General features: G+C 52.4%; 1 protein-coding gene across 1 annotated transcript; it reads left to right on the top strand.

Annotated features, from left to right (window-relative positions):
- Positions 1-401: 401 nt before the first annotated feature.
- Positions 402-20192, top strand: E2F2 (E2F transcription factor 2). The gene is made up of 7 exons (XM_044236321.1): positions 402-653; positions 6051-6156; positions 8031-8250; positions 8914-9072; positions 10940-11054; positions 12829-13021; positions 17473-20192. The coding sequence occupies exons 1-7, from the start codon at positions 402-404 to the stop codon at positions 17748-17750; spliced, it is 1323 nt and encodes a 440-aa protein (XP_044092256.1). The 3' UTR covers positions 17751-20192.
- Positions 20193-26562: the final 6370 nt, after the last annotated feature.

The raw sequence follows: 26562 nt of genomic DNA, 5'->3' as shown, positions 1-26562 counted from the left end.
GTGCAATCGGCCCCTCTTCCCCGTCCGAGCGCATCGCTTCTCCTCCGAGCCCCCGGCGACCCCAGAGACCCCTACCAGGAGCCATCCAGACCCCAAGCGCTGAGGCCTTTCGGGGGCGCGGGGCCGTCCCGGGTCGCCGTCGCCCTCGGGGTGGGACAGCCACTGGCCGTGCCGCCGCCGCCGCCGCCGCGGGGCGATCTCCAAGCGGGGATCTCCAAGCGCTGCTCAGCTCGGCCGCTGGCCAGGAGGGGAGGGTCCGGCCTTGCCCCGCAGGCGTCCATTGGCGGCTTTCCCTGGCCTCCGCGCCATGCCTCGGGCGGTGTGAGCCTCCGCGGGCTCCGGAGCCCGCAGGTGCCTGCGGGCGCGCCAGGCCGTGTTGAGGAGGGGGCGTTGCGCTCGCCATGCTGCGAGGGCCCCGGGCCCTGGCTCCAGCCGCTGGGCCGCCCTCGAAGGGACTGCACGCGATGAGCCCTACCGAGCTGTGGCCGCCCGGCCTCAGCAGCCCCCAGCTCTGTCCGACCACCACCACCTACTACACTTCGCTGTACCCGCAGACTGTGCCTCCCACTGCGGCGCCCGGCACCTGCCTCGACGCCACCCCCCACGGACCGGAGGGCCAAGCTGTGCGATGCGTGCCGGCTGGCCGGCTGCCGGTAATGCTGGGGACCTCCCCACCGCCGCCCACCGCTTCTCCCTCTGCTTTTGCGGGTGTGGGAAAGGAGGGAGGGGCGCCTGGGACCCAGTTTGAACGAAGCAGGTAGAGTTGAGGAGGGAAAAGAGGGCTTTCAGCTTCCAGAACAACCCATTGCCCTGCATATCTGAGTTGAAGGAGCTCTTCATTTTCGGACTTGGGATGAAAAAACCATGCATTGGAGTGGAATGAGCACTGGACTGGGAGTGCGGAGACTCAACCCACTACCCCCAGTGCACCGTGTGACCTTGAGGAAGTCCACGGAGCTGACATTGCCACCATTCCTTCATTCTTTCATTCATTGTTTGGTCCAGAAACTGGTACTGGGCATCTGTTATGGCACAGGTATAGGGTTTGGTCTAGGCATAGAATGGGGGACTTTAAGATGGGGGGCAAGGATGGGGTGTCTCTCAGGTCCAGTCTAGCTTGGACAGACTCTAAATTTCCTGTACAGCCGACTCTTTCCCAATTATCTGCCCTATGGCTCTCCCAGGCCCAGTCTTCCCTCCCAGACAGCCAGTAGCAGGTGCAGACTGGGGGCAGCGCCTAGGTTTCCTATTCGGATGGACTTTTCCTTCCTCAAGCCCCCAGGCCATTGCCAGGGAGGGCCTTAAATGTGGTGGCACCAGGTACAGGGTGTGTTTTGTGGGAGTGGAATTCCTGGAGCCCTTGAGAATGGAAACAACCATAGGGTAGAGGTGGGTGGGGTGGGAAAAGCCCTGGGGAACTGGGTGGTGGATGGGGAGCTTGGTTTCTGGTCCTGACTGCCACTAATTCAGTGTGGCCCTGGACAAGTCTTGGCCCCAGTCTGGGCTTACCTTTCCTTTTCTTGAAAATGCATCTGTCCGTGGCATAACTGGGCTAACTCATCTCAGGTCATTTCCAGCTCCTGGTCCTGGATTTTGGAAAGCGGCTCCAGAAAGGGGAGATGGGGGTGCTGTAGTTTGCTTCGTTGTGAGTGGTGTAGATAGGTTCAGGTACAGAGAGATAAGACCAGCCCTCCCTGCCGTAGAGGCATCTGGTCAGACCTTTGTTGGTGGACAGGCACAGACCCCCAGCCTTCCCCGGATGCAGCAGGCACAAGTCCCTGCTAGGGGAATCACGCTTTGCCCATGCTCAAGGCGTTAAACTTTCCAGAGCCCCTTCCTGCACGAGGGAGCCAGGGGTGCTTATCCCATTTCACAGGTCAAACAGTCAAAGATAGTTGAGACTGGGTATCTATCTTTATGCTCAGCGTTTTACAACCTAGCACAGTTTTGTACCCTGGGAAGGAGGAGGCATTAGTAGCTCCGGGGAGAAGCGGAGGCACAGAGTGAGGATATGATCTGTCCAAGGTCATGCAGGGAGGTGTATGACCAAGGCTGGTGATCACTGGTCTCTTCTCTGCAGCCTTGACTTTCTGCAGTACTGCCTGACTGAGGAGCTGGGTGCCCCGGGCGGGGGAAGGGGCTCAGTGGAGGGTGCAGTCTTCTCTGGCCAGCTGCATTCAGGCGCCCAGGCGGGGTTTCAGTGGCTGCGTTTCAGTAACAGCTGTGGTTTTGAACTGCTTCCCTCCCAGAGGAGCCCGAGTGCATCTGTCTGTAGCTCCCTCCCAGAGGGGCTCAGTGATCACAGCAAGAATGGTTCTCTTTTACTGAACGCCTCTTGTGTGCCAGTCACTGCTTGGCACTCCTCACACTTGTTATCTTGGCCAAGATGCTTGGGATGAGGCATCTTACAGATGAGGAAACTGAGCAGAGACGTGAAGTCACTTGTCCAAGTCACAAGCCAAGAAGTGGGAGAGTCTCCTTGTATCAGACTGCCCTAAAGGCCTGGTCAGGCCCAGAGCCCCCTCTCCCATCAGATGCCCTCTGGCCCCCAGCCCCATGGGCAGGCCTGGCCCCCCACTTACTCATTTTACCAGGGCGGGACCTGGAGCAGCTCCAAACCCAACCCTGGGTGTGGCTGCTTGGGTTGTGGCCAGGCTGCAAAGGGCAGGGTGAGTAGGATCTACTGGGGAGCTGCTGTTTAAAGGGACCTCGGGGATGGCAACCAAATTCAGTAGCAGAATAGAAGCCTGAGCCCTGGTCTCCTCACTCGCTGTCTGGGGCTCTTTCCAGCACCCTCTGGGGAAGGCTTGGGATGTTCCTCTACGGAGTCCCTAGTCCAGCCAGGCACATTACATGATTCTGTCTTATTCCTATGGGACTCTGTGAAGAGGGTGGGATTCTGCACGGTTCTTCTTCTTTTCTTCTGGCTTTTCCAAAGTCCCCCTGAGAAGCTTGAAAGCAAAGGAGCATGTTAAGGAACAACCCTCTGAGGCGGGTCAGATGTGGAAGTGCAGGTTGCTGAGTGGTAGGGCTGGGATCTGGAACACTTGCTCCTACCCTAACTGCCTAAATTAGGACTTGGGGCTTGGAAAAAGCCTGGCTTCATTCCCTGAGTGACCTTGGGCAAGTCACTTCCCTTCCTTTGAGCCCCACCTTCGGCACCTTGCTGCCCAGAGTGGGGTTGCATCTGGGTATCTCTTGCCCCCTCATTTCTGGGCCTGCCTCTTCTCCCGAGGGGTCGGTGGGGAGCTTGAATCCTAACCAAGCCTTTAAGAAACAGCCAAAGGGGCTGCCTCCTAAGAGGGTCCAGATTAGAGCAAATGTGCCTTTGCTCTTGGCACATTCCTGTCTCTTCAGCTTCCCTCTGCACTTCCCCCTTGCTCGCTGCTCTGGACCTTTAGTGATGGTGGCTTCAGTGTGTGAGCCAGGCGCTTTGCTGCACTGTCGCTGGGTCCCCGGCCAGGGTGGAGCTGAGTATGCCCATTTTACAGGTGGGGCTCCAGAGGTCAACTGACTTGCTGAGCTCACCCAGCTAATAAGGGGGGAAGCCTGGAAGGGAACCCAAAGGGATCTGACTCCAAGCCCTTTGCTCTGGCTCGTCTTGGCCCTCATCTTCCTGGGCTTGTCCTCTGCCACCTCTGTTCTGTAGGCTCAGGCACATCCATGGGCCGTGCCCCAAGGTGTCAGGGAGATGTCCTTAGGTGAGGGACAGTTTGCTGCTTTGGGATGCTTGAAGTACAGGGTAAGGGGAGGGACTGTAAGGGAAGGGAGGGAACTGGTATGTGTATATAAAGTAATGGGGGGCTGGTGGGCACAACCAGGCCTCGGCTCAAGTTCCAGCAAAATCTGGGGGAATGTGTGCAAAAGAGCTGAGACGGCCTGGCACATGGCTTTGGAGTCAGACAATCCTGGGTTCAAACTCTGGCTCTGCCCTTTGTCTGTGTGACCTTGGGTTCATGCCTTACCCCCTCTGAGTCTCCATTTCTCTTCTGCCAAGAGAGATTGCCAGGACTGATGGTGCAGGACTGATGGGCACATGATAGGCCCAGTGCAGATACTTCGTTCAAGGTCCTTCCTTCTCCCTGCTCTGCAGGTAGTGAGGCTCTTGCTTGTGTTCCATGAACTCAGCAGGGCCTGGCTTCTGTTGGGTGGGGGAGGTGGGTGGCATTGGGGAGACTCTGGGCTGCCCCACTTCTGTTCCGGGTAAAACTCAGCTTGACTTCCTCTCCCTGCTCTTGGCATTCCTTCTTGAGGGATGGGGGAAGGGTCCTCAGATGGACAACCTCGATCAGGATTGACAAAGACGTTGGAGTTCACCAGGTCCCAGTTACCTGAGCTGTTAAATGGGGCTTGGTGGTGCTGGGGAGACTCAGGTGATGAATGTTGGGGCTCGGCCCAGGGCATGTGGAAGTTCTCAGGGAACGGCTGGGCCTTTCTCTAGAGACAAGATAAGTCACATTCCCTAAAATCTAGGATCTCACCAGCTGAGAGGTTAGAAAAAGAATATGCCAGAGGGTCTTCAAGAGGAATGAGCAGGGACGTGTGTGGATCATGTCCAGGTCTGGATAGGGGTGGACGAGAGGAGCATCATATCCAGGCTCCTCAAACCAAGGAGCGGGTCTCCTGGAATCAGTCCAGGAGGACTGCCTGGAGGAGGCAGGAGCAGGGAGGGGAGCTGATAGCCGGAAGCGCTGTCACCACTTCCCACACCTGTCAGCCCAGCTGTGCTCAGCAGCAGTTAGAAGTGTCAGACCTGCCAAGCATGACCTCACTGTTAGAGGTTAAAATAGGCCTCTCTGTCCCAGCCAGCTTCAGGGTGTCTGGGTGATTAGGGAAGAGGGAGAGGAAGGAAATGGGCTCAGGGGCCCCCTGAAGGGTGTGTCAAAGAAGAGGCCAAGCCTGGATTTCAGGAAGGGAGTCTGCATTTTCTGAACACCTACTGTGTGCTGAGCCGTAGGGTGAGCACTTGGCAGGGGTTATCTCCTTGGTTCCTCACAGTGGCTCCTCAAAGCAGGTGTTTTCTGCCTCATTTTACAGAGGAGGAAAGTGAGGCTCCTAGCTGTTGTGTACTTCCCCAAGTCTCACACACACACACACACACACACACACACACACATGCAGGGAGCCCACGAAGGAGCTGGGAGAGTCAAGTCCAGGCCTCTGACCTCTGCCCCAGTGCCCCAGTACCCTAGCCCTGCCCCTGCCCAGCCCTAACAGGAGAGAGGCCCCTTCCGGGCCAGTGCAGCTTCTGGGCCTAACTGGGGCCTGGTGGCAGCGGGGTGAGGAGCAGATGTCTGTGGTTCCATTTCCCTAGCAGGTGTTTCCCAAGCTTGGCGGGAGCAGGCAGGGGGAGCAGGGGGACCTCAGCTGTTTGTCCTTGAGATGCAGGGGAGGGATTCATTGTCTGCCCCTCTCAGCAAAGAAAGATTGGCAAATGGAGTCTATTCAGGAGGCCCCCGGGGCCCTTGAGCTGGAGCCCAAACATGGGGGTGGGGAATGTTTGCTCGGCTTCCCGATGTGGGCACCTCCCTGGGGTGTGGCACGGAGCCAGGAAGTCCCCTGGGGCTGGGCGGATGCCCAGCCCCACCCTGATAAGGGCCAGCTGTGGGGCTGTGATGGGCACCAGGGCAGGCTGGGCCAGCTGCTCGTGCACTTGGTGGGGCGGGAGGCGCTCCCCAGCCTGATGTGGTTTAGGTCCTACCCACCTCTTCCTCCCTGCTTCAGCCTCTGGGCTTGGGGGTTGGGGATGGCGGATGTAGAAGTGACCTTGGGGCCCATTATGACAGAACCCTGAGCCCTTGGCCAGACTGGCTTCGGAAGTCTTCGAGTACCCGCACCTCAGGCTGAGGTTCAGGACTCCTTTCCCACCAAAAGCTCGCTTGGCCAGGCACTGCTGTTTCCTCACCAAGTGCCGAGATGTTTCCCCGGGACTGGCGGTAAACTGAGGCACAGAAAGCAGCTGCCGGTGGCCTCCATGCTTTGGCTCCGACTCGGGGAAAGATTGAAAGAGGAATGATACTCAAACTCTGCCTCTCTCTCCTCTCTCCAAGGCCAAAAGGAAGCTGGACCTGGAGGGGATCGGGAGACCCACAGTCCCTGAGTTCCGGACTCCCAAGGGGAAGTGCCTTAGAGTGGATGGTCTCCCCAGCCCCAGAAGTAAGCCACACAGATGGGGCATCTAAGGCAGGCTAAGGAGGGGGGTGGCAGGGGAGGGCAGGCCAGGGGCAGAGGGCAGGGGCCCTACCCACATCAGCAGGAGTGATATTTGTGGCACACTTCCTGGTTTACAAAGCAGCTTCCTCTGCCTTCTCTCACGGGACCCTGCCAGTCGGCAGCACTGTCCCCCTTTCCCTGATGAGGCTGTCAGAGACTCAGAGCCTGAGTGATTTGCCCAAGGTCACACAGGTGGTGGTGGGGAGGGGTGTCAGGGCCCAAACCCAAGCGGGCTCAGCCTCTCCCACACCACGCACCACTCTCGTGACCTCAAGTGACTGGTGTTTCACTTGGGAGCTTACTCATTTAAAAAAAAAAAAAAAAAGTTTGTATTTAGTTCAGTCTGACCTTTTCTAAAAGAGAGACTCCAGCTCCGAGAGGAGCAGGGCTAGTCGGGGTCTTTATCCCACAGGCAGAGAGCTGAGTGAGTGATTCCAAGGGAAGCCTGGATTCTGGATTAGTCTAAACCATGAAGATCCTGGGGCTGCTTGGGCAGGGGGTGAGGGTGGGGGGGTGTCTTTCGAAAGCTAAGCTGCAGGAAATTTCTACTTCTGCCTCTTGATATATTCAGTCAACATCCTGGTTCCAGCCGGAGTTTTAGAAAATTTGGGGGGTCGGAGACCTCATGAAGAAGGTATGTCACTGGGTGGGAAGCATGAGGGTCCGGGATCTGGGCAGGGCTCTGGTCCCCCCTGCCGTGAGTCTTAGCTGTCTCTTCTGTAAAACAAAGCCCAGCTGGGTCAGGGAGGGCAGGAAAGGTGGCCCTCCTGTGTGGGTAGAAGCTGCCTGCAACATTTTATTGAGAGACACTAGGAGCACTGATCTTTCAGTAATGTCTGCCAGGGACCCCAAACATGACCAAAGCCTCCTGTGTGCTGAATGCCTGCCATCCATATGTGACGGGGTCCGAAAGTCCCCTTCCGGAGGAATCTGACCCTCTTCAAAGCTCAGTTTCCAGAACTCTTCCGCGGCTAGCTTGCTGTAGGACTTTGCAAGTCACTTGATTGCCAAAGCCCTCTTGTGGTTTAAGATACTGCGGCTGGGATGTGGTCTTGGGACATCAACCCCATTAAGAAAGTCTCTTTTTTTCACGAACCTGCCCCACTTGGTATTATAGGACTGATTCCTTTCAGATAATCATTAGGCTATACGTGGGAAGAAAAACAAGTCGAAAAATGTGCCCAAGTCCCAGCCCATCCTTCTCTTTCTCCCATTACCCTAATTCCTGATTTCTGGCAAAGCTGGCTGGAGAGGGGAATGGTTAAGAAAACAGACTCTGCAGCCAGGCTGCCTGGATTTAAATCCCAGCTTTGGCACTTTCTAGCTGAGTGAGCTGAGCAAGTCACTTTCCCTTTCTGTTCCTCAGTAGTCTCATCCATGAAATGGAGGTAGTTGTACAGCAGCCTCTTAGGGGGTTGCAAGGATTCAATTTGTTGTATATGGAAAGTGCTTAGAACCATGATCCTATACACAGTGCTTGTCGTCATTGGTGGTGGGGTGTTGATACAGCTCCCTTAAGCTATGGTGGGAAGGTGCTCTGAACCAGGAGTTAGAAGAGGCTCGGTCTCCAGTCCTGTCCCTGCCCCTGACTGTGAGACCTTGAACAAGTCACGTTCCCTCTCCAGGTCTCAGGTTCCCTGCCTGGACAGAGGTGGCGAACGACCACGAGGTTTACAGAGCCTCGCGGTGCTCTGTAAACTGGAGAGTGGTTGTTCCTGTGTTCATGGGAAGGGTGGTACCTGTTAGGTCCCCATCCGTGGATGAGGCTGCCCAGGCTGGCTCTCCCTGAGCGGTGACTGGACCCCTTTCCCCCTCAGCCCCCAAGTCCCCTGGAGAGAAGACTCGTTATGACACATCGCTCGGGCTGCTCACTAAGAAGTTCATTTACCTCCTGAGTGAATCCAAGGATGGGGTCCTGGACCTGAACTGGGCTGCCGAGGTCCTGGACGTGCAGAAACGGCGCATCTATGACATCACCAACGTGCTGGAGGGCATCCAGCTCATCCGTAAGAAGGCCAAGAACAACATCCAGTGGGTGTGAGTGCCTGGACTGGGGCCGATGGTGCCCGTGGGTGCCCGTGCTGTGGGTGAAGGTGGGGGAGGGGCACGATATCCAGCAGGTGGGGTGGCGGGTGGGGGGCCAGCGCCGAGAGCAACATCCCATAGGCTTACATGCTGGGAGCTGAGCCAAGGTATTGAAGAGGGATTTCTAGAACATGTAAAGACTAAGAGGACCCAGATCGTCTTGAATTGGGGACCCCAAGATTCCCCTCTCCAGCTTAGCAAAGTCCCCTGGGCCTGGGCTGTTGCAACTGACCCTCTTTCCAGCTCAGATCTGAGTCCTATGGGCTCCTTTCCTCCTACGAAGACCAGAGCAGACCTGCAGGGAACCCAGGCAAGGCATTTGAGGGACGCTGGGGTATAGGGTGGACCGTTTCGAGAGCTCTTCAAAAGCAGGGTCAGGCTTGACTTGTCTCTTTTCCCTAGCCCAGCCCCCGAACTTCAGGTTCCATTCCCAGCGGCTCCCTGCCGGCTAGGCGGAACCACTGATTTGCACAGCCCAGGGAGCCCCACTGTAGACCACGCTGATGACCCCGTTCTGGGGTTTTGCGCGGTCTGGGCAGGTCCACGTGACAGCCTTAGGGTTGGGGCTCCTGGATATCGACTGAGACTGACACTGGGGAACGGCTCTCTTCCCAGAGGCAGGGGAATGTTTGAAGACCCCACCCGGCCCGGGAAGCAGCAGCAGCTGGGGCAGGAGCTGAAGGAGCTTATGAGCACGGAGCAGGCCTTGGACCAGCTCATCCAGAGCTGCTCTCTGAGCTTCAAGCACCTGACGGAGGACAAGGCCAACAAGAGATATCCTGTCTGGCTGGGGGTGGGGGGAGCGGTCAGGGAGCAGGGCCCTGCTGCATACTCTAAACATCCAGAGTTCGTGCAGAATCTCCCCATAGGGGGCAATCTCCCTCAGGGTCCGTCATGTCTGTTTCTTTTCTTTTCTTTCCCCCCACCCCTTTTTTTTTAGAGATTTTATTTATTTATTTGACAGACAGATCACAAGTAGGCAGAGAGGCAGGCGGCAGGGGGTGGGTAGGCTCACCGCTGAGCAGAAAGCCCAATGCGGGGCTCGATCCCAGGACCCTGAGACCATGACCTGAGCCGAAGGCAGAGGCTTTAACCCAGTGAGCCACCCTAAGGCCCCTCTTTTTTTTTTCCCCAAACATTTTATTTTATTAAAGATCGTATTTATTTATTTGACAGAGAGAGAGAGAGATCACAAGTAGGCAGAGAGGCAGGTAGAGAGAGAGGGGGGCAAGCAGACTCCCTGCTGAGCAGAGAGCCTAAGGCGGGGCTCGATCCCAAGACCCTGAGATCATGACCTGAGCCAAAGGCAGAGGCTTTAACCCACTGAGCCACCCAAGTGCCCCTCATAGACAGTTTTTAATGTTGTTACAAATCCTTCCTATTTGCCTGATCCACATGGAATTGTTGCTATTGGACCATTTTTTTACAAAAGTACCAACCTCATGTGATTTAACCTAGTGTTTAGAATGATTTGAGACTGTCTTGCTCAGACTATGTTCTGGTTTGTTGAGAAGGCCTAGAATCAAATTTTAGATTTTTTTTTTTTAATTTCTTTATTTGAGAGAGAAAGAGAGCGAGCACAAGCAGGTGAAGCAGCAGGCAGAGGGAGAGGGAGAAGCAGGTTCTCACTGCGCAGAGAGCCTAACATGGGGCTCGATCCGAACCGAAGGCAATTGCTTAGCCAACTGAACCATCTAGGCGCCCTGAGAATCAACATTTAGATTGATTTGAGATTTCTGCTTTTATAAAACAGTATTGTGATGAATATCTTTGTACAGAGAATATTTTCCTTTATTTTTTACTTATTTCATTAGATTCCTAGGATTAAAATTATAAACATGGACTTTGCTTAGATTTTTCTTTCTTTTTTTTTTTTTAGGATTTTATTTATTTATTTGACAGACAGAGATCATAAGTAGCAGAGAGGCAGGCAGAGAGAGAGGAGGAAGCAGGCTCCCTGGTGAGCAGAGAGCTGATGCAGAGCTCCATCCCAGGACACAGAGATCATGACCTGAGCCAAAGGCAGAGGCTTAACCCACTGAGCCACCCAGACACCCCTGCTTAGGCTTTTCATCCATTTTCCCCAAATGTCTCCACCATCTCATTGGTTTTAGGATCTCACCTTATATTTCCATAAGTATGCTAGGCATTGGAGAAATGTACAAAAGTAAGACAGGTCTTACTACCTGCTCAAAGATAAAGATCTAGTCTGAGAAATAAAGTTTTTTTTTTAATATTTTATTTACTTATCTGAGAGAGAAAGAGAGAGCACAAGAAGGGAAAAGGGATAAGCAGACTCCCTGCTGAGCGGGAAGCCTGATGCGGGGCTCAATCCCAGGACCTCAAGATCATGATGCAAGCCGAAGTCAGATGCTCAACTGACTGAGCCACCCAGGCACCCAAGATAGTCTAGAAAATGGTAAAGAGGCACCATTAAAAAAAATTAATTTAAAAAGTGATTTGTACTCCCATTTGTTTTCTAAAGGGATCCATGGTAGCTTATGATGCTAAAAGGCGGGTAGTCATTTTTGGTTATTTGTAAGCTGCGGAAGGAGTGAGAAAGACATGTTCAGAGGCTTTGCCTGGCAGGCTAGAGGTTTGGATTTTGACCAGTTACCTCTCTTGACTCTCATGCCCCTACACTGGCCTACGTGACTTACCAGGACATCCGTGCTGTTGGCAACTTTAAGGAGCAGACGGTGATCGCTGTCAAGGCCCCTCCACAGACAAGACTCGAAGTGCCAGACAGGAGCGAGGTGAGAGGGGGAGCATTCAACGGAAAGAAGGTTAAGGAGGGGTCCCAGGCGGCGCTGTAGGCTCTGTGCTTGGCCCTGCCTGGCCCCAAGCTTGTCTGAACCATTCTGGTGCTTGTAGCAAGATTGGTGGTCTCTGAGCTGGGGCAGCGATGGCAGGAGCCGGAAAGGACAACAGACATCAGCTACTGATCCAAAAACAATCTCCGCTCTTGGCACCTTTCTGCACCCACCAGCCCCTGTACTCCTGGGCCTGCACGCCGTGGTACTGGTGGCTCACCATGATCCGTTCTCACCTAGGTTAAAGACCCAAATTCTTACTGCTTCCCTGGGAGGCCCTCTGGGCTCTGATCTCACCAGCCTCGTCTCTCATTATGTCCCATTGTGCCTCTGCTTTAGCCCCTATGACTTCTCTGCTGTGTTGCCACCACACTAAGCTCGTCCCCAGTATAACACGTTCTGCTGCTGCTCCCTCCGGCTGAAATGCTCCTCCCTTGGACTGCCTGGTTTACTGCTATTCGTCCTACAGGTCTCAACTCAAACCTCATTCCTCCAGGAAGGCTTCCCAGATTACCACCCCCCCACCCCTCCCACATTTCATAAGTTCCTGTGCTTTTCTATTGCACTTACCCTCCGTTTGCTGGAAGATATGGGTGACTATGTGACGATACTGTGCTTCGCCTGTTAGAGGGGTAGCTCCACAAAGATGCTGCACGCCTGTGGTACCCCTGACCCAGAGCTGGATATGTCCTAAGTGCTTGAGAAGTAATTCGTTTAATGGAAGGATGTTAAGATAAATGGGACCTTACCCCTGCCTTGAAGGTGCTCAGGACCTAGTGGGAAAAAGACCCAAGGAAGCAGTCGTGTTGCCATTTATAGATTTAAGGTGCTTTGAGGGCCCAGAGAAAGGACAGATAGAGGAAGAGCCCATAGGTTACAGGTATTGGGTCCTAAAGAATGACCAGGACGTTTGTCAGGGGGAACAGGAGTAGAGACAGGGCCCTGCAGGTGCACTGGGGAGGAGACCTGGGTGCGTGTTGGAATGGCAGGGGTGTGTGATAGTGGGAGGGAAGAAGCAGGGGAGGGAAGGCCAAGTACGAGGACTCCTGGTTATAAGCAGCAGGAAGCCAAGTCCAAATGGCTTAAGTTAGGGGTGAGGGGTGGAGGGGACTGCGGGAAACCAAGCGAGAGGTCCAGAGGGAAGATTTGGAAACTGCAGGCAAGGCTAGACGCTTCACCCCACGCTCTCCGTCTTTCTCTGCCATTCTCTGTGCTGTTTCCATTCCTAGGTGGGCTTCCCTCTTCCAGTGGCAAAGGTACCTTTCATGATCTCAGCCCCGCAACCCCAGTGGGAAGGGAGCTTCCATTTCCAAGTCCAGCATGAGGCCTGGGTCTGATGCTCGGGACCTGAGCTGAGTTGTGTGCTTCCCTAACTAGTCACCATCACTGTGACCTTCCCAGCCTGCTCCCCGAGCTCACCCACTGGAGCTGGGAAAGGTGTTGTCCCCCCAAACTACATGACTTGAGAGTGGCAGAGGAGTGGTTTCCCAAGGGAAAATCGAGATGTTCTCCCTCACAGAAGGGAGCCTGGGGGCCAGACAGGCAGAAGGAGCAGATGTCCCCCTCGGGTCAGATCGGGCAAGCATGGGGGCCCAGCTCAGGAGTGTGGCTTGCTCACGTGGGTGGTAGGAGGCCGGGGTGTCCATCCATTCGGCCGAACCCATGAGTCAGTGCCCAGCCGCCCAGAGTCATGACCTGGCTTCTCTTCTTCCTCTAGGAGAACCTGCAGATATACTTGAAGAGCACCCAGGGGCCCATCGAAGTCTACCTGTGCCCAGAGGAGGTGCAGGAGCCCGACAGTCCTGCCAAGGAGCCCCTCCTGCCAACCTCCACCCTTGGCCCCAGCCCTGACTCCACCCAGCCTGGCAGCAGCACGGACCCTGGGATGACAGAACCTGTGGCATCCCCAGGTAGGACCCTCTGTCCAGAGGAGCAGCAAATGGGAGAGCACCCGGCTTTCGAGTTTCCTCCTCCACGGCAACATTTGTTGGGCAAGGGGAAGCTCGCACTTTACATAAAGCCTGTGTGTGTGTGTGTGTTCTTGTCTCAGTCAGGAGGCTGATGCTGCTCTGGGCTGAGGCTGTTCTGGGTCCTGGGTTTGAACCCCTGGGTTTGAACTAACTACCAACTGTGTGACCTTGGACAAGTCACTTAACCTCTCTTTGCCTTAGCCTCATCTCTAAGTTGGGCACAGTAACAGTATCTACTTTGTAGGTTGTGAAAACTGAATGAGTTCATATAGGGAAAGCCCTTGGGATGGTGCCTGGCAGTAACTGCTGGCTATTCTTATCATTGTTAACCTGCCAGTAGCTAGAACCACACTTCCGTGAGGACTACAACCAGCAAAGCCTCTGGCGCTCAGGAAGCCCGCAGTAAATGGGAGCTACAGATTTTTTAAAAAATTTTATTTATTTAACAGACAGAGATCACAAGTAGGCAGAGAGGCAGGCAGAGAGAGGAGGAAGCAGGCTCCCCACTTAGCAGAGAGCCTGATGCGGGGCTTGATCCCAGGACCCTGGGATCATGACCTGAGCTGAAGGCAGAGGCTTTAACCCACTGAGCCACCCAGGTGCCCCGGGAGCTACAGATTTTTGGAGGAAGGCTCAACTAAGATTTTTTAAGTCACAGCTATGTACTGGGTACATCTATGTTATCTCATTACTTTTCATAGCAGTTCTTGAGATAGGCATTATTGTTCCCAGTTTAGAGATGAGTAAACTGAGGCAGAGAGGTGATGTGACTTGCCCAAGGTCTCCTTGGGCAACAGAACTGTGTCTTGACCCTCTTTCTACACACCTAGCCCAGTCCTCTCTCTGTGAGGCTCGGAACAGATCAAGGAAAGGGTTGCTGACCGGAGCAGATCCCCCTTGCTGGGAGGTGGACCGTACAGCTAAAGCTGGCTCGACCTGGCAACAAGTAGCATGAGGCAGTTATCAAGGAGCAGAGAGGCGGGAGAGGTCTCGGGGAAGGAGTCCAGAAGGAGTAGAAATGGGAGCCTGGGAAGGCCCTTCCCCAAGGATGGTTTTTCCTTTTACTGGAATCACACAGCAGGTCAGCCTGACACATCCTTTGAGGCTATGGAGGCCATTGTTCAACTTTCTGTTTTTTTAACTCCAGAATTCTCTTAAGTAGAACTCTAGTGTTTAAAAAAACCAGAGCTCGAACAGACGGAAGAGACTTGGGGGGCGTCCACAGAACACAGGCTGGATTCCATTTCTTTAACTCAAGGGTCCACAAACTATTGCCTGCAGGCCAAATCTGGCCTGTTTTTAAGGGGCCTATGAGCTAAGAATGGTTTTCATGTATTTAAAGAGTTGGGGGGCAAGAAGAAAGTGACTATGTAACAGAGACTGTAAGTATTCTGTAAATCCTAAAATACCATCTGGCCCTTTACAGAAGTTTGCTGAGCCCTGATCTAACTCAGCCCTTCATTTTACACATGAATAAGCAGAAGTTCAGAGAGCGTAAGTGACTTCTCTGAGGTCACACAGCAAATTGGAGGCAGAGCTTGGACAAAAGCCCAGACCCTCAGCTCTTCTCTGGTGATCTCTTCTCTGTTGCGCATCTCCCTGCACAAGCCATCTGTCCCTCCGGGTACCTCCCAGGGCCTATCTCCCATGCCAGACCTATGCCACACCCCGTTTTCTCTCCTGCTTCGTTCTGCCTTCTCACTCCACTGTCAACATGTGCACAGCTCTCCCAGGTAGAGCCACTTTGCCTTCAGATGTCCTCTGAGACCTGGGGCACAGAGCGGGGGGAGGCCTCCAGCATAAGTAAGGGTGAAGTTTTTACCTCAGTTTTACTGATCAGTTGTGCTCCTGGAAGAAGTAGAGGCTGACAGAGTGCTTGGCGGTGGGGCAGCCTAGGAGCCAGCTCTGTGCCATGGATGCCCCTCTCCACCCTTGTCGTGTGGCCTCTTAGTGACATCCTTGGCAAAGGGAACAGAAGGACAGTTCCTGGAAGGGGTACACACACACACGTACACACACACACACACTGTCTCTCAAACACTCTCTCACACATTCTTTCTCTCTCTCACACGCAGACACATACACACACTCCACGTACTTGCCTGAAGCAGAGCCATTTTGAGGTCTGAGCGCCAGGGGCCACACGCAGTCTGAGGACCCAGGTTCTGGCATCGCCAGAGGGAATCCCTTCCGCTTTGGGGCCTCAGTTTCTCTCATCTTTCATGGAGGGGCTTTGGGTATGGGTTGTCTCTACCATCTCTCCGGGCTCTCACATTCTGAGGTAAATGTGAATGTTGTTACCGAGCAGGAGTCAATGCTGGGAGCCTGGGGCTTGAGTTTGCACGTCACCTGCTGTGACTTGGTGACTGTAGGTGGGACACTTCGGCCCCTCAGAACCTCTGTTCGCACGTCTGTAAAACTGGGACACGTAAAACTCCCTCATGATTTCTGGGTTACAGGCAGTGAGACAGCATGAATGTGATTTTTTAAAAAGCTTCTGTGAACTGGGCACCTGCTCTGTGTGGTCTGGAGATAGAGTGTGAGTCTGAGCCGCCAGAGCGGGCACAGATACGAGAGAGCAGCTCCCTCCTGGGTGTGATAGGCAGCGTGAGAGAGCAAGGTCCGGCCCGCAGGGGTTCCACACGCGGGTTATCTCCTCACTGTTCAGCACGGCAGGGAGGTAGCACCTTCTTTCCCCTCCTGAGAAAACTGAGGTTCCTGGCCCTACAGCTGGTGAGGGGTGGGCCTGGGGTCCGAGCCTGGACCCCCGCCCCCACTCCCAAGCCCAGCCTTTCACTAGAACTTCAGGCCTCAGCAACCCACTAGAGAAACATGCCGGTTTTCTCATTCACGTACATTTAATTGGCTCCTTTGAGCCTCAGTTTCCTCATCTGCAGATAGGGGTCCCAGGATTACCTCCTGTGGGGCCCCTTGCGGAGGTGAAACACCCCTGTCCTTGAGATCAGGGCTGGCCACGCCTTGCTAAACCGGAGCTCTTCTTAGTTTTATTTATTTACTTATTCATTTATTTATTTGAGAGAGAGAGTGAGAGAGCATGAGAGGGGAGAAGGTCAGAGGGGGAAGCAGACTCCCTGCAGAGCAGGGAGCCCGATGTGGGACTCGATCCCGGGACTCTGGGATCATGACCTGAGCCGAAGGCAGTTGCTTAACTGACTGAGCCCCGCCCAGGCGCCCCCAGAGCTCCTCTTATTGATGAGGGTTTTCTCCCTGCACCTGTCCCTGAGTCCTCTCAGCAGCCCTGCGAGGCAGGGAATGGGTGTCCCCCTTTTAGAGGTGAGGAAGCAGAGGCTCGTCCACATTAAGTCACTTGCCCACAGTTACACAGCGAGTAAGAGGCTGATCAGGCAGGCGGACACATCAGCACGGCTCTGTTTTCCAAGGAATGCTTGGTTGGGGTTTAAGGCATGACTCAAACGGTGAGATTCTGGGCATCAGGATATATTTGGGGGGATTCCCAACGCCCTATTCCTCGTCCCTGTGTAGGAAGTCGCCCTGTGACATCTAAGGAGAAATGCTTTTGGTGTGCTCGCAGAGGCCGAGCCAGTGTAGCTGGAGAGGCTGCGTGGGAGCAGAAGGAGGCGGGACAGAGGGAACAGAAAGGCCGGCGGGTGCTACATCCTGCGGGGCAATCTCAGTGCTGGTCAAACTTGGATTGTCTTCCAAGCCATTTTTAAGCTAGAGCACAAGGGTCAAGACAAAGTGACTGGGGAGAAGTGTCTGGGTGGGAGATGACGGGCTAGACCAGGGTCACAGCACTGGAACTGAATGGACTGGGTGCTGGGGAAATGGCAGGATTTTTTTTTTTTTTAAGATTTTATTTATTTACTTGACAGAGAGAATGAGAGAGAGCACAAGAAGGGGAGGAAAAGAGGCAGAGGGAGAAGCAGGTTCCCTTCTGAGCAGAGAGCCTGATGCGGGGCTCGATCCCAGGACCCTGAGATCATGACCCAAGCCGAAGGCAGAGGCTTAACCTCACTGAGCCACCCAAGCGCCCCGTTTTGTTTTTGTTTTTGTTTTTAAAGATTTTTATTATTTAGTAATCTCTACACCCAACATGGGACTCACACTCACAACCCTGAGATCAAGAGTCGTGTGCTCTTCCAGTGGAGCCAGCCAGGAAGGAGTTGGGTAGGAGTTGGAGACCAAGAGATCCCACCTTTTTCTAGAGGTGGGAGAACAGGGGCAGTGGCTGGAGCTGTGCCGGGAGAGGGAGCGTGTCCCCTGCCATTGGGTGTGAGGCATGTTTGGAGAGAAGAGGATGCCCAGTCATCCAGGGAAGGGGTGGGGGAGGGCCGTTCCTGGGCTCTGAGGTCTGACCAGAGGCTTTTGGTCACCAGGTCTAAGTGTGACCTCTGTCTGCTTGTCTCCAGCACCAGCGCTGACTCCCCAGCAAGTCCCGCAGCCGCCAGCGCCCCCGCCCCTGCCTCTTGTCCCCCTGGAGGCCACCGACAGCCTGCTGGAGCTGCCGCACCCACTTCTGCAGCAGACCGAGGACCAGTTCCTGTCCCCGAGCCTGCCATGCAGCTCTCCCCTGATCAGCTTCTCCCCGCCCTTGGACCAGGATGACTACCTGTGGGGCCTGGACGGGGGTGAGGGCATCAGTGACCTCTTCGACTCCTATGACCTTGGGGATTTGCTGATTAATTGAGTGGCCTTGCCTGTCCCAGCAGCCTGCCCTTGGCTCTACCTCCGCACAGACGGACAGGCCCTCTGCCCACGCAGGGACGTGGGACACAAGGTGCTGCCCTAGGGATGGGGGGGACCTCTTCTCTTTCTCAGCCCCCCAGCCAGCTGAAGCTATCTTGGAGAGGGGTTTTGGGTGAGGAGTGTATTAGGGGTTGGGTCCTCTCTTTCCTCATAGAAGCTGGGCCCAGGAAGGCCCATCTGGCTTCTGACCTCTGACCTCTCACATGAAGGGCCACAGGTGAGGCAACCAGGTCCAGGGAAAGGCCCTCCCCTCGCCTTTTGGCGGGGGGGTGAATGAGGACCCTGAATTTATCAAGAAGCACTTAATGCCTTTGTATTTATTTCAGGTTGAGTTTTGTTTGTTTGTCTTCCTTGAGTTTTTAGCAGGGAGTTTGTTCTAGTTTCTAGTAAGATTTCTCAGATGGGCCCAATGCTGTCCACAGTCCGAGGGCAGCCCAGGGCTTCCTGGGCCCCAGGCCAGTCCCCGATTTCTCCATAGCCGTAGGCCGGGTCTCTGGGGGCTGTCCAGTCTGCTAGAAGTCTACTTGCACTTCGGCCTCGTAATTCTAGTAAGTGGTGGCCACAGGCCCTTCGGCTCCTCCTGCCCATCCTCTCCCGCTGAGGCACCAGCCTTGGGTTCCTGGCCTCCTCTGTCCCAGGGATGGTTGCAGGGAGCCCTCCCGGGGAGGCGGCATCAAGGCTCCAGTTGTGGAGACCCACTTCTGTGGAAGTCCCTACCTCTCCATTCCCTTAGAACAGGAAAAACCACCTTCCAGGGAGTCAGCACTGAAAGGCCCCCCTCCCCAGGGAAACACAGACAGGAATGTGGAAGCAGCTAGAGGGCTCCATTTGTGCCTCTGCTTGGGACAGGGGCTGTCTTACCCTGAGTACCTGGGAGGGAGTGGCAGCCCCATATGGAGAAAGGTGGGGTTAAAGCAAGAAACTGCCAGAAAGCAGCCCCTCTGGAAGCTGCTGTTATCATCCTCCCCTTCCCTGGAAGGATTTGTTTACTGAAGGGAGTAATTCTTTAAGGATCTCTTCTTCTCTGCAGCTCTCACACAGACCCCCCTGCACCCCAGGACAGAGGTGTGCAGGGCTTGGTGGCATTTTAGCTCGTTTTGTCACCAGAATGCCGAAGGGCTGGCAGGAGTGTTTATTGCAGACCAGACCTTTGCCCTGATGGGGAGACGGGCTTATGTTACCTCTTGAGGCTTAGGGTCCTGAGAAGGATTCTTGCCCTGGCCTGCTCCCCGCCCCCAGAGGCTTGACCGTCCCACAGCGTCTGTGCAGCCCCCTTGGGTGTGAGGGATGAGGTCAGCTCTCTTCCCCACACAACGTGGGGTGGGGCTGCTCTGGGCTGAACCAAGGCTGTGCCCTCTGGAGAGAGGCAGCCAGGAATGGTGGTCTTAGAGGCCCACCACCTACCCTCAGGGAGCTAGGTTTCCTCAGGGGCTTGGCTGGGCAGCACTTTTTTTTTTTTTTTTTTTTTAAGTTTGTAGCATTAAGTTGGTTTTAAATATGAAGTTGGCCTCATGGGATGGCTCCTGAGTTACCCAGAAGCTGGCATCCGAAGCTGGGGTGTGGGCTTCTTTGGGGGTGGGTCTGGTGTAAGTTAATGCTTGCATGGGGACAGCGTGCCTTGTCATTTTCACAACTTCCCGGGCCCCTGACTGTGCCCTCTCAGGAATAGATGTCCCGCTTTGGAAACAGGGTTTATTTTGTAGGCTTTACAGACGTGCTGTTGGTGTCCCCTCTCCAGATACTCACAGAGGTGTCATCAGAAGCCTGCTTGGAAGCCCACTATGTCCAGGGGCAAGGGACTACCTCAGCCCTTGGGCAGGGGACAGGAGTGTTGCTTGGAATCCTGTTGGGGGCCTGTGGGGCCTAGATGGCTTCACTGTTCTGAGGTGTCTGGGCTGCCGTTTAGCTATGTCCCATCTCTGAAGACAGAGATGTTTGACTTCCACGCCTTTGGCTCTGTCTAGAATCTTCTAGAATTAAATCAGAGAAAAGAGAGACGAGGCCTACAGAACTCACTGGGAACGGGTTTACTAGTAAAGTCTGGCCAGAATTCAAGCTCATTCTCCAAATGCTGGGCCGTAGTGCTGGACACAGGGGCTGCCCCTTGGGCCCATGGTCTGTACGCTGCACAGCTGTCCCTGCCCTGTGCTATCCCCTCCACACCCTGCCTGGCCCCTGGGGCTGGACCGCCCAGGCCAAGCCTCAGGCTGTGGGGGGGCGACAAGCTCACACCTCTAACTTGCCAGCGACGCTTGAAACCTCTCAGGAGTTGCATCAAGAGCTTTAAAAATGTCTGTTGGATGGTATTTCCTTTACGGGCCATGTAAACTTTAGAACTAGGGTGGAAGAAAAACCACTTTTCTTTCTGAGGTACGTTATTTCTTCCAGGACATTTCCCAGCCCCAAAGGCAGCCCCCAAGTCACCTGTGTCGCACGGGGGCACCAGAGGCTCGGGGGCTCTGGGGAGCTCAGTAGCGTGAAGTTGTGGAGGTTCGGCCCCGCTCCCGTGTCCCTTCCCACGAAACGTGTTCGCTAGAGCAGCGTGTGGTCCCTTCTCTGGGGCAACGCTGTGGTTGGACCGGTGTGGTTGTGGGAGGACAAGGGGGATGGTGAAGCTCAGAAAGCTGGTTCTGAGAGGGTTTTGACCTGACGTCCCCTCCCCCAGTGTTCTCAGCCCCAGTTTTGCAGTGTTTAGTTCCTAGTAAAAGCACCTGGGTGTTCCCGCGTCTGAGCGTCGTGTGGCTTGAAGTGAAAGCCTTCTGGGGTTGTTTCCAGGCAGCTATTTGGTGCTCCTCTTGGTGTCCCAGAGCCCCCACCTCCCCCTGGGACCCTGTTCTTCCATGAGGACCCTCGGTGACCAGAAGCCCAGCCAGCCTGCGGGCTCCTGGGTGAGGGAAGAAGCCTTGTGTATGGCAGGTGTGTCTTGAGGGTGATGAGGCCCAGGCCACCTGGTCCCTGTGCAGGGACTCTAGACAGGTCACTTCCCTCTGGTCTGGTTTTGCCCCAGGTCCTGCCTTGATGAGCACCGTGTAAACCTCCTTGTGTTGTGATAATCGGGCATTAAATGACAACTCTGGACACCTCGACTCTTGTGCTTTCTGAAGGTCATTACCAAGTGTGGGTCTGGTCCTCCCAGGTGGAAGGTGGGGACTATCCTGACCGCCTGGCTGACTTCTCCCCAGAAATAGCCTCCCTTTCCCACACTGGCTTATTACCAAGCCTGAAATCTCACCACAAAGACACTGAAAAAGTTAGCGGGTCGAGAATGGGAGCCCTTCCCCTCCTCCTCCGTCTCCATCACCTTCCTCTCAGCTGGATGGTTTGGAAAGTTTGCGACCCACTCTTCATCCCGTCCTTCATATCAGTGGTTCTCAAAGTGGGTTCCTCAGGTCAGCATTACTCGGGAACGTACAAGAAATGCACATTCTCAGGCTCTACCCCAGACCTTCCGAAACTCAGGGCAGGATCCAGGATCTGTGGCTTAGTGAGCTCTTTGCTGCTGAAGCTTGAGTACTCACACCCTCCCAAACTCAGTTCTGATCGTGTCTCTCCTGTTTAATGGAGGGCCCCTCTCTGCCCTCGTGACCCCTTCAATTGGCATAAAATTACATTTGCAACATGACTCGTGGCTTTTCCTATTTCTCCAGCCTCACTCACCACTCCATGCCACCACCCATAGCCACACTGGACTTCGTAGTTCCTGAAAAATATGTTTTTCCTCTGCAGGGCCTTTACACATGCTGTTCACTTCACCCGGTATGCCCTTTCCTCCATTTCAACTGAGCAGGTGCCTGTTTATTCCTTAAGGCCCCGTTCAAGAGCCTTTTCTTATAGAGTTTTCTCAGATACTAACATGTAACCATTAATACTTTGTACACAGATGTGGTTATTTATGGGCTATCAATACCTACTATGTGTTAGACACTGAGGAGACAGAATAAAAATAGCCCCATCCTTAGGATGTTCATAAGACAGACATACAAAAATATAATTATAATTATAAATAGAGTGATAGTTGCAGTAAGATACATTATGGGGGGGGTCGTCATTAGGAAGGCTTCCTGGAGGAGGTGAGGCCCAAACTAGGACATAAAGGATTAAGAGGAGTCACCTGGAGTTAGGTCCTATGAGGGATGGGAGACGTCCCTTCCAAGCAGAGCAATGAGTAACTTCTGTCCTGTCATTCGGCAGACAGGAGAGGCTCATGGACCACTGCCTGCTGCCTGAGGTCAGCCAGTTTGGAGCCCTTTGCCCTAGGAAAGCCCACTGAGCCAAAGAGGTTGACACAAACTCTGAGGGCACTAGGAGAGGGGGATTAGGTTGGAGGGTCCTGTTAAGATGGTTAAGGGACTGTGACTAAGAAGAAGGGTGTGGAACTTGACACCAAGAAGTCATTTTACAGGGAAGACTTGAAGACAAGTGAGTTAACCCAGGTCCAAAGCTTGGGACATTAGTAAAGACAAGAGAACATATAAAAGGTGTCATGTACTGGGCCTTATGGGTGTTTGGGCCCAGAGCCCTGCTCAATCCACCACACATCATGATCTCCCTGACCTTGTGAAGTCTGGTATGATTACCACCACTTTATAGAGGAAGAAACAGTGTATTATTTTTTTTTAAGATTTTTATTGGGGCATCTGGGTGGCTCAGTGAGTTAAGCCTCTGCCTTAGACTCAGGTCATGATCACAGGGTTTTGGGATCGGGCCCCACATCGGGCTTTCTGCTCAGCAGGGAGCCTGCTTCCCTTCCTCTCTCTGCCTGCCTCTCTGCCTCCCTGTGATCTCTTTGTCAAATAAATAAATAAATAAAATCTTAAAAAGAAAGATATTAATTTATTTACTTATTTATTTGACGGTGAGAGAGGGAACACAAGCAGGGGGAGAGGAAGAGGGAGAAGCTAGGTTCTCACTGGGCAGGGAGCCCAGTGGAAGGCTCGATCCCAGAACCCTGAGATCATGACCTGAGCCAAAGGCAGAGGCTTAACGACTGGGCCAGCCAGAAGGTCCTGAGGAAGAAACGGTTTAAATCAATTCTCAGGTAACCCTCATACTTAGCTAGTGGGACCATAAGAAGCTACCACCACTTGGAAAGCATTTTGTCAGTTCCCCCAAAAGATAAATCTACTGGGGCCCTTGGGGGGCTCAGTCGATTAAGTATCCGACTCTTGATTTCAATTCGGGTCATGATCTCAGGGTCATGGGATCGAGCCCCAAGTCCAGCTCCGCGCTCACCTGGGAGTCTGCTTGAGATTCTCTCCTCTTTCTGCCCCTCCCCCGGGGCGCGCTCTCTCTCTCTCTCTCTCTCAATCTGTGTCTTTCAAATAAACAAATAAATCCTAAAACAGATAAAACTACCATAGGACCCAGGAATTCCACCCGTAGGTGTCTACTCCAAAGAAATGAGGGCATGTCCATGCAAAGCCAAGACTTGCACTTGAGTGTTTATAGCAACATTATTCATAATAGCTCCACTGGAAACCTCGAAATATCCATCCATTGGCTCTTCTGAGTTGAGTTGCAAAAATCCACAACAAGGGACGCCTGGGTGGCTCCGTTGGTTGAGCGTCTGCCTTCGGCTTGGATCATGATTCCAGGGTCCTGGGTTGGGGAAACCTAAGGGTCTCTGCTCAGCAGGAGCCTGCTTCTACCTCTGTCCCTTCCCCTAGCTGTGCTCTCTCTCAAATAAATAACATCTTTTTAAAAATCTGAAAATCAACTAATGTTGTAATGTATCATATCAGTAGGATGAAGGATAATAACCAAATGATCATCTCAATAGATGCAGGAAAAAAAAAACAACAACCATTTAACAAAATCCAACACCACTTAGTGATTTAAGGAAAAAAAAAAAAAAAAAAGCCCTCGTACAGCTGAAACTAATATAGTACCGTAAGCTGACTATGCTGGAATTAAAATGAAAAACTAGAAAGAAAGAAAGGAAGGAAGGAAGGAAGTCTGGCCAGAGGGAGGGAGGGAGGAAAGAGAAAGAAAAAGAAAGAAAGAACAAACAGACTAACAGAGGGAGGGAAGGAAGGGAGGGAGGAAGGGAGGAGGAAAGAAAGAGAAAGAAAGAAAGAAGGAAGGAAGGAAAGAAAGAAAGTAGAAAGAAAGGAAGGAAGGAAGGAAGAAAAAGAAAGAGCTCAACAATGAGGGATATAAGGAAACTTCCTCAACCTGGTAAAGGGCATCTATGAAAAACCCACGACTAGCATCATGCTCAATTGTGAAATACTAAATGCTTTCGCACCTAGATCAGAAACAAGATAAGGATGTCTACCTACTCCCTCTTTTTCTATTCAACATTGTACTGGAGGTTCTTACATGGGCAATTAGGCAAGAAAGTGAAATAAAAGGCATGCAGATGGGAAATAAAAACGAGCTTTAGGGGCACCTGGGTGGCTCAGTCCTTGAGCATCTACTTTCGTCTCAGGACATGATCCCAGGGTCCTGGGAACCAGCCCCGCATCGGGCTCCCTGCTCCGCTGGAAGCCTGCTTCTCCCTCTCCCACTCCCCCTGCTTGTGTTCCCTCTCTCACTGTGTCTCTGTCAAAAAGAAATAAATAAAATCTTAAAAAAAGAAAGAAAGAAAAATTAGCTCTATTTGCAGGTAACATGATCTTGTGTATAGAAAACCCTAAAGGATCCATCAAAAAATATAAAACTAATAAATGAGGTCAGTAGGGTTGTAGGATACAAAATCGACATACAGCAATCAGCTGTGTTTTTATGCGTTAGTAATGAACTATGCAAAAAAATGAAGTTAAGGGGTGCCTGGGTGGCTCAGTGTGTTAAAGCCTCTGCCTTTGGCTCAGGTCCTGATCTCAGGGTCCTGGGATGGAGCCCCGCATCAGGCTCTCTGCTCAGCAGGGAGCGTGATCCCCCCACCCCTGTGATCCCTCTCTCTCTGTCAAATAAATAAATAAAATATTAAAAAAAAAAAAGACTTTAGAGGGAGGGGAAGGGAAGAGGGGAGTGACTGCTAATGGGTACAGAGTTTTAATGGGAGAGATGAAAATACTCTGAAATTGATGTGATAATGGTTGTATAACTATGACTATCCTAAAAACCCCTGAACTGTATACTTTCAGTAGGTGAATTGTACGGTATATGAATTATAACTCAATAAAGCTATTATTTTATATAAGGACAAAGGGATCCTATTGGGGACATGAAAATGTTCTAAAGCTGATTTATGATAACAGTTGTTAATTAATACAATTTCTAGAAATCATTTTATTGTACATCTGAAATAGATGAATTTTACATTATGTAAAATATATGTCAACCACGTTGTTTGGGGGAAAAAAGAAAAAAAAGAGTTCCTGGGTAATGCAACCACAAGAAATGTACGTGAAAGGGAGAATTTTCTAGAAAGTAACAAATGTACCCAAACTGACTCAAAAAGAAATAGAAATCATTAACTAACTCGACAGGGCATTCAGGAGTTTCTGACTCCAAAATGATGCCAGAGCCAGACAGATTTACAGGGAAGTTTTATTAAATCTGATCTTGAACTTCTACATTTTTCTGACAATGAGACAAAGGAAAATCGTCCAGTTTATTTTATAAGGATAGGATAACCTGGATCCCCAAACCAGAAAAAGGACAATACAAGAGAAGAAAATAACAGAGTTCCCTTAGATATAGAGACATAGGGGCGCCTGGGTGGCTGCTCCATGGGTTAAGCCTCTGCCTTTGGCTCAGGTCATGGTCTCAGGGTTCCGGAATAGAGCCCCACATAGGGCTCTCTGCTCAGTGGGGAGCCTGCTTCCCCCTCTCTCTTTGCCTGTTTCTCTGCCTACTTGTGATCTCTCTCTGTGTGTCAAATAAATAAATAAAATCTTAAAAAAAAAACCATAGAGACATAAATCCCAAGTAAAAATTAGCCAATTAAATAGAGCCTAAATAGAGGGGGGAAAAAAGTCATAGCCAAGTTGGACTGATCCCAGGACTGTAAGCATATTTCATATCAACACATTTGCTGTAAAACTCCAAACCTTTCTTGTGTGCAGTATGTGAGATAGAAATGCTACTTTTTGGAAGCTTTCCCCAGGAATCTGTTGTTCCTCATTTATTAATTCAGTAAATATTTGGGTGCCTATTAAGTGCTCAGTACCGCCCCGATACCAATGCATAACAAAAATTCCTGCCTTCAAAAATGAAAAGAGACTGAGATACACAATTCCCCACGTTAACGAATTAAAGGAAAAACCCATGTGACCATCTCCATAGATATAAGAAAAACACTCGAAAAACTCAACACTCTTTTATTTATTTTTTCTGAAGATTTTATTTATTTATTTATTTGAGAGAGGGGGATCACAACTAGGCAGAGAGGAAGGCAGAGGGAGAGGGAGAAGCAGGCTCCCCGCTGAGCAGAGACCCCCGATGCGGGGCTCAATCCCAGGACCTTGAGATCATGACCTGAGCTGAAGGCAGAGCCTTAACCCACTGAGCCACCCAGGCACCCCAGGAATTACTATTTTATAGCAAATACCATACTCAATGGCAAAAACTTAGAAACAAGACAAAGACACCCGCTATCACTGTTACAAATCAACACCATCCTGGTGATCCTGGACAAAGCAATAAGACAAGAGGGAGAGAAAAGCCATAATCTGACTACCTAAAGCCCAGTGCAATTAACTACTGTGCTCTCCTAAATAAGGGTCATTTATTCATCAGACATTTACTGAGCATCTATCCTGTGCCAGGGGCAGGATCATAACTTAACCTTTCTTGTCAAGGGTATT

This window comes from Neovison vison, chromosome 2 (assembly GCF_020171115.1).
Source record: "Neovison vison isolate M4711 chromosome 2, ASM_NN_V1, whole genome shotgun sequence".
Taxonomy (NCBI): Eukaryota; Metazoa; Chordata; class Mammalia; order Carnivora; family Mustelidae; genus Neogale; species Neogale vison.
The sequence above is the reverse complement of the archived record's forward strand: the minus strand, read 5'-3'. Positions and strand labels throughout refer to the sequence as shown.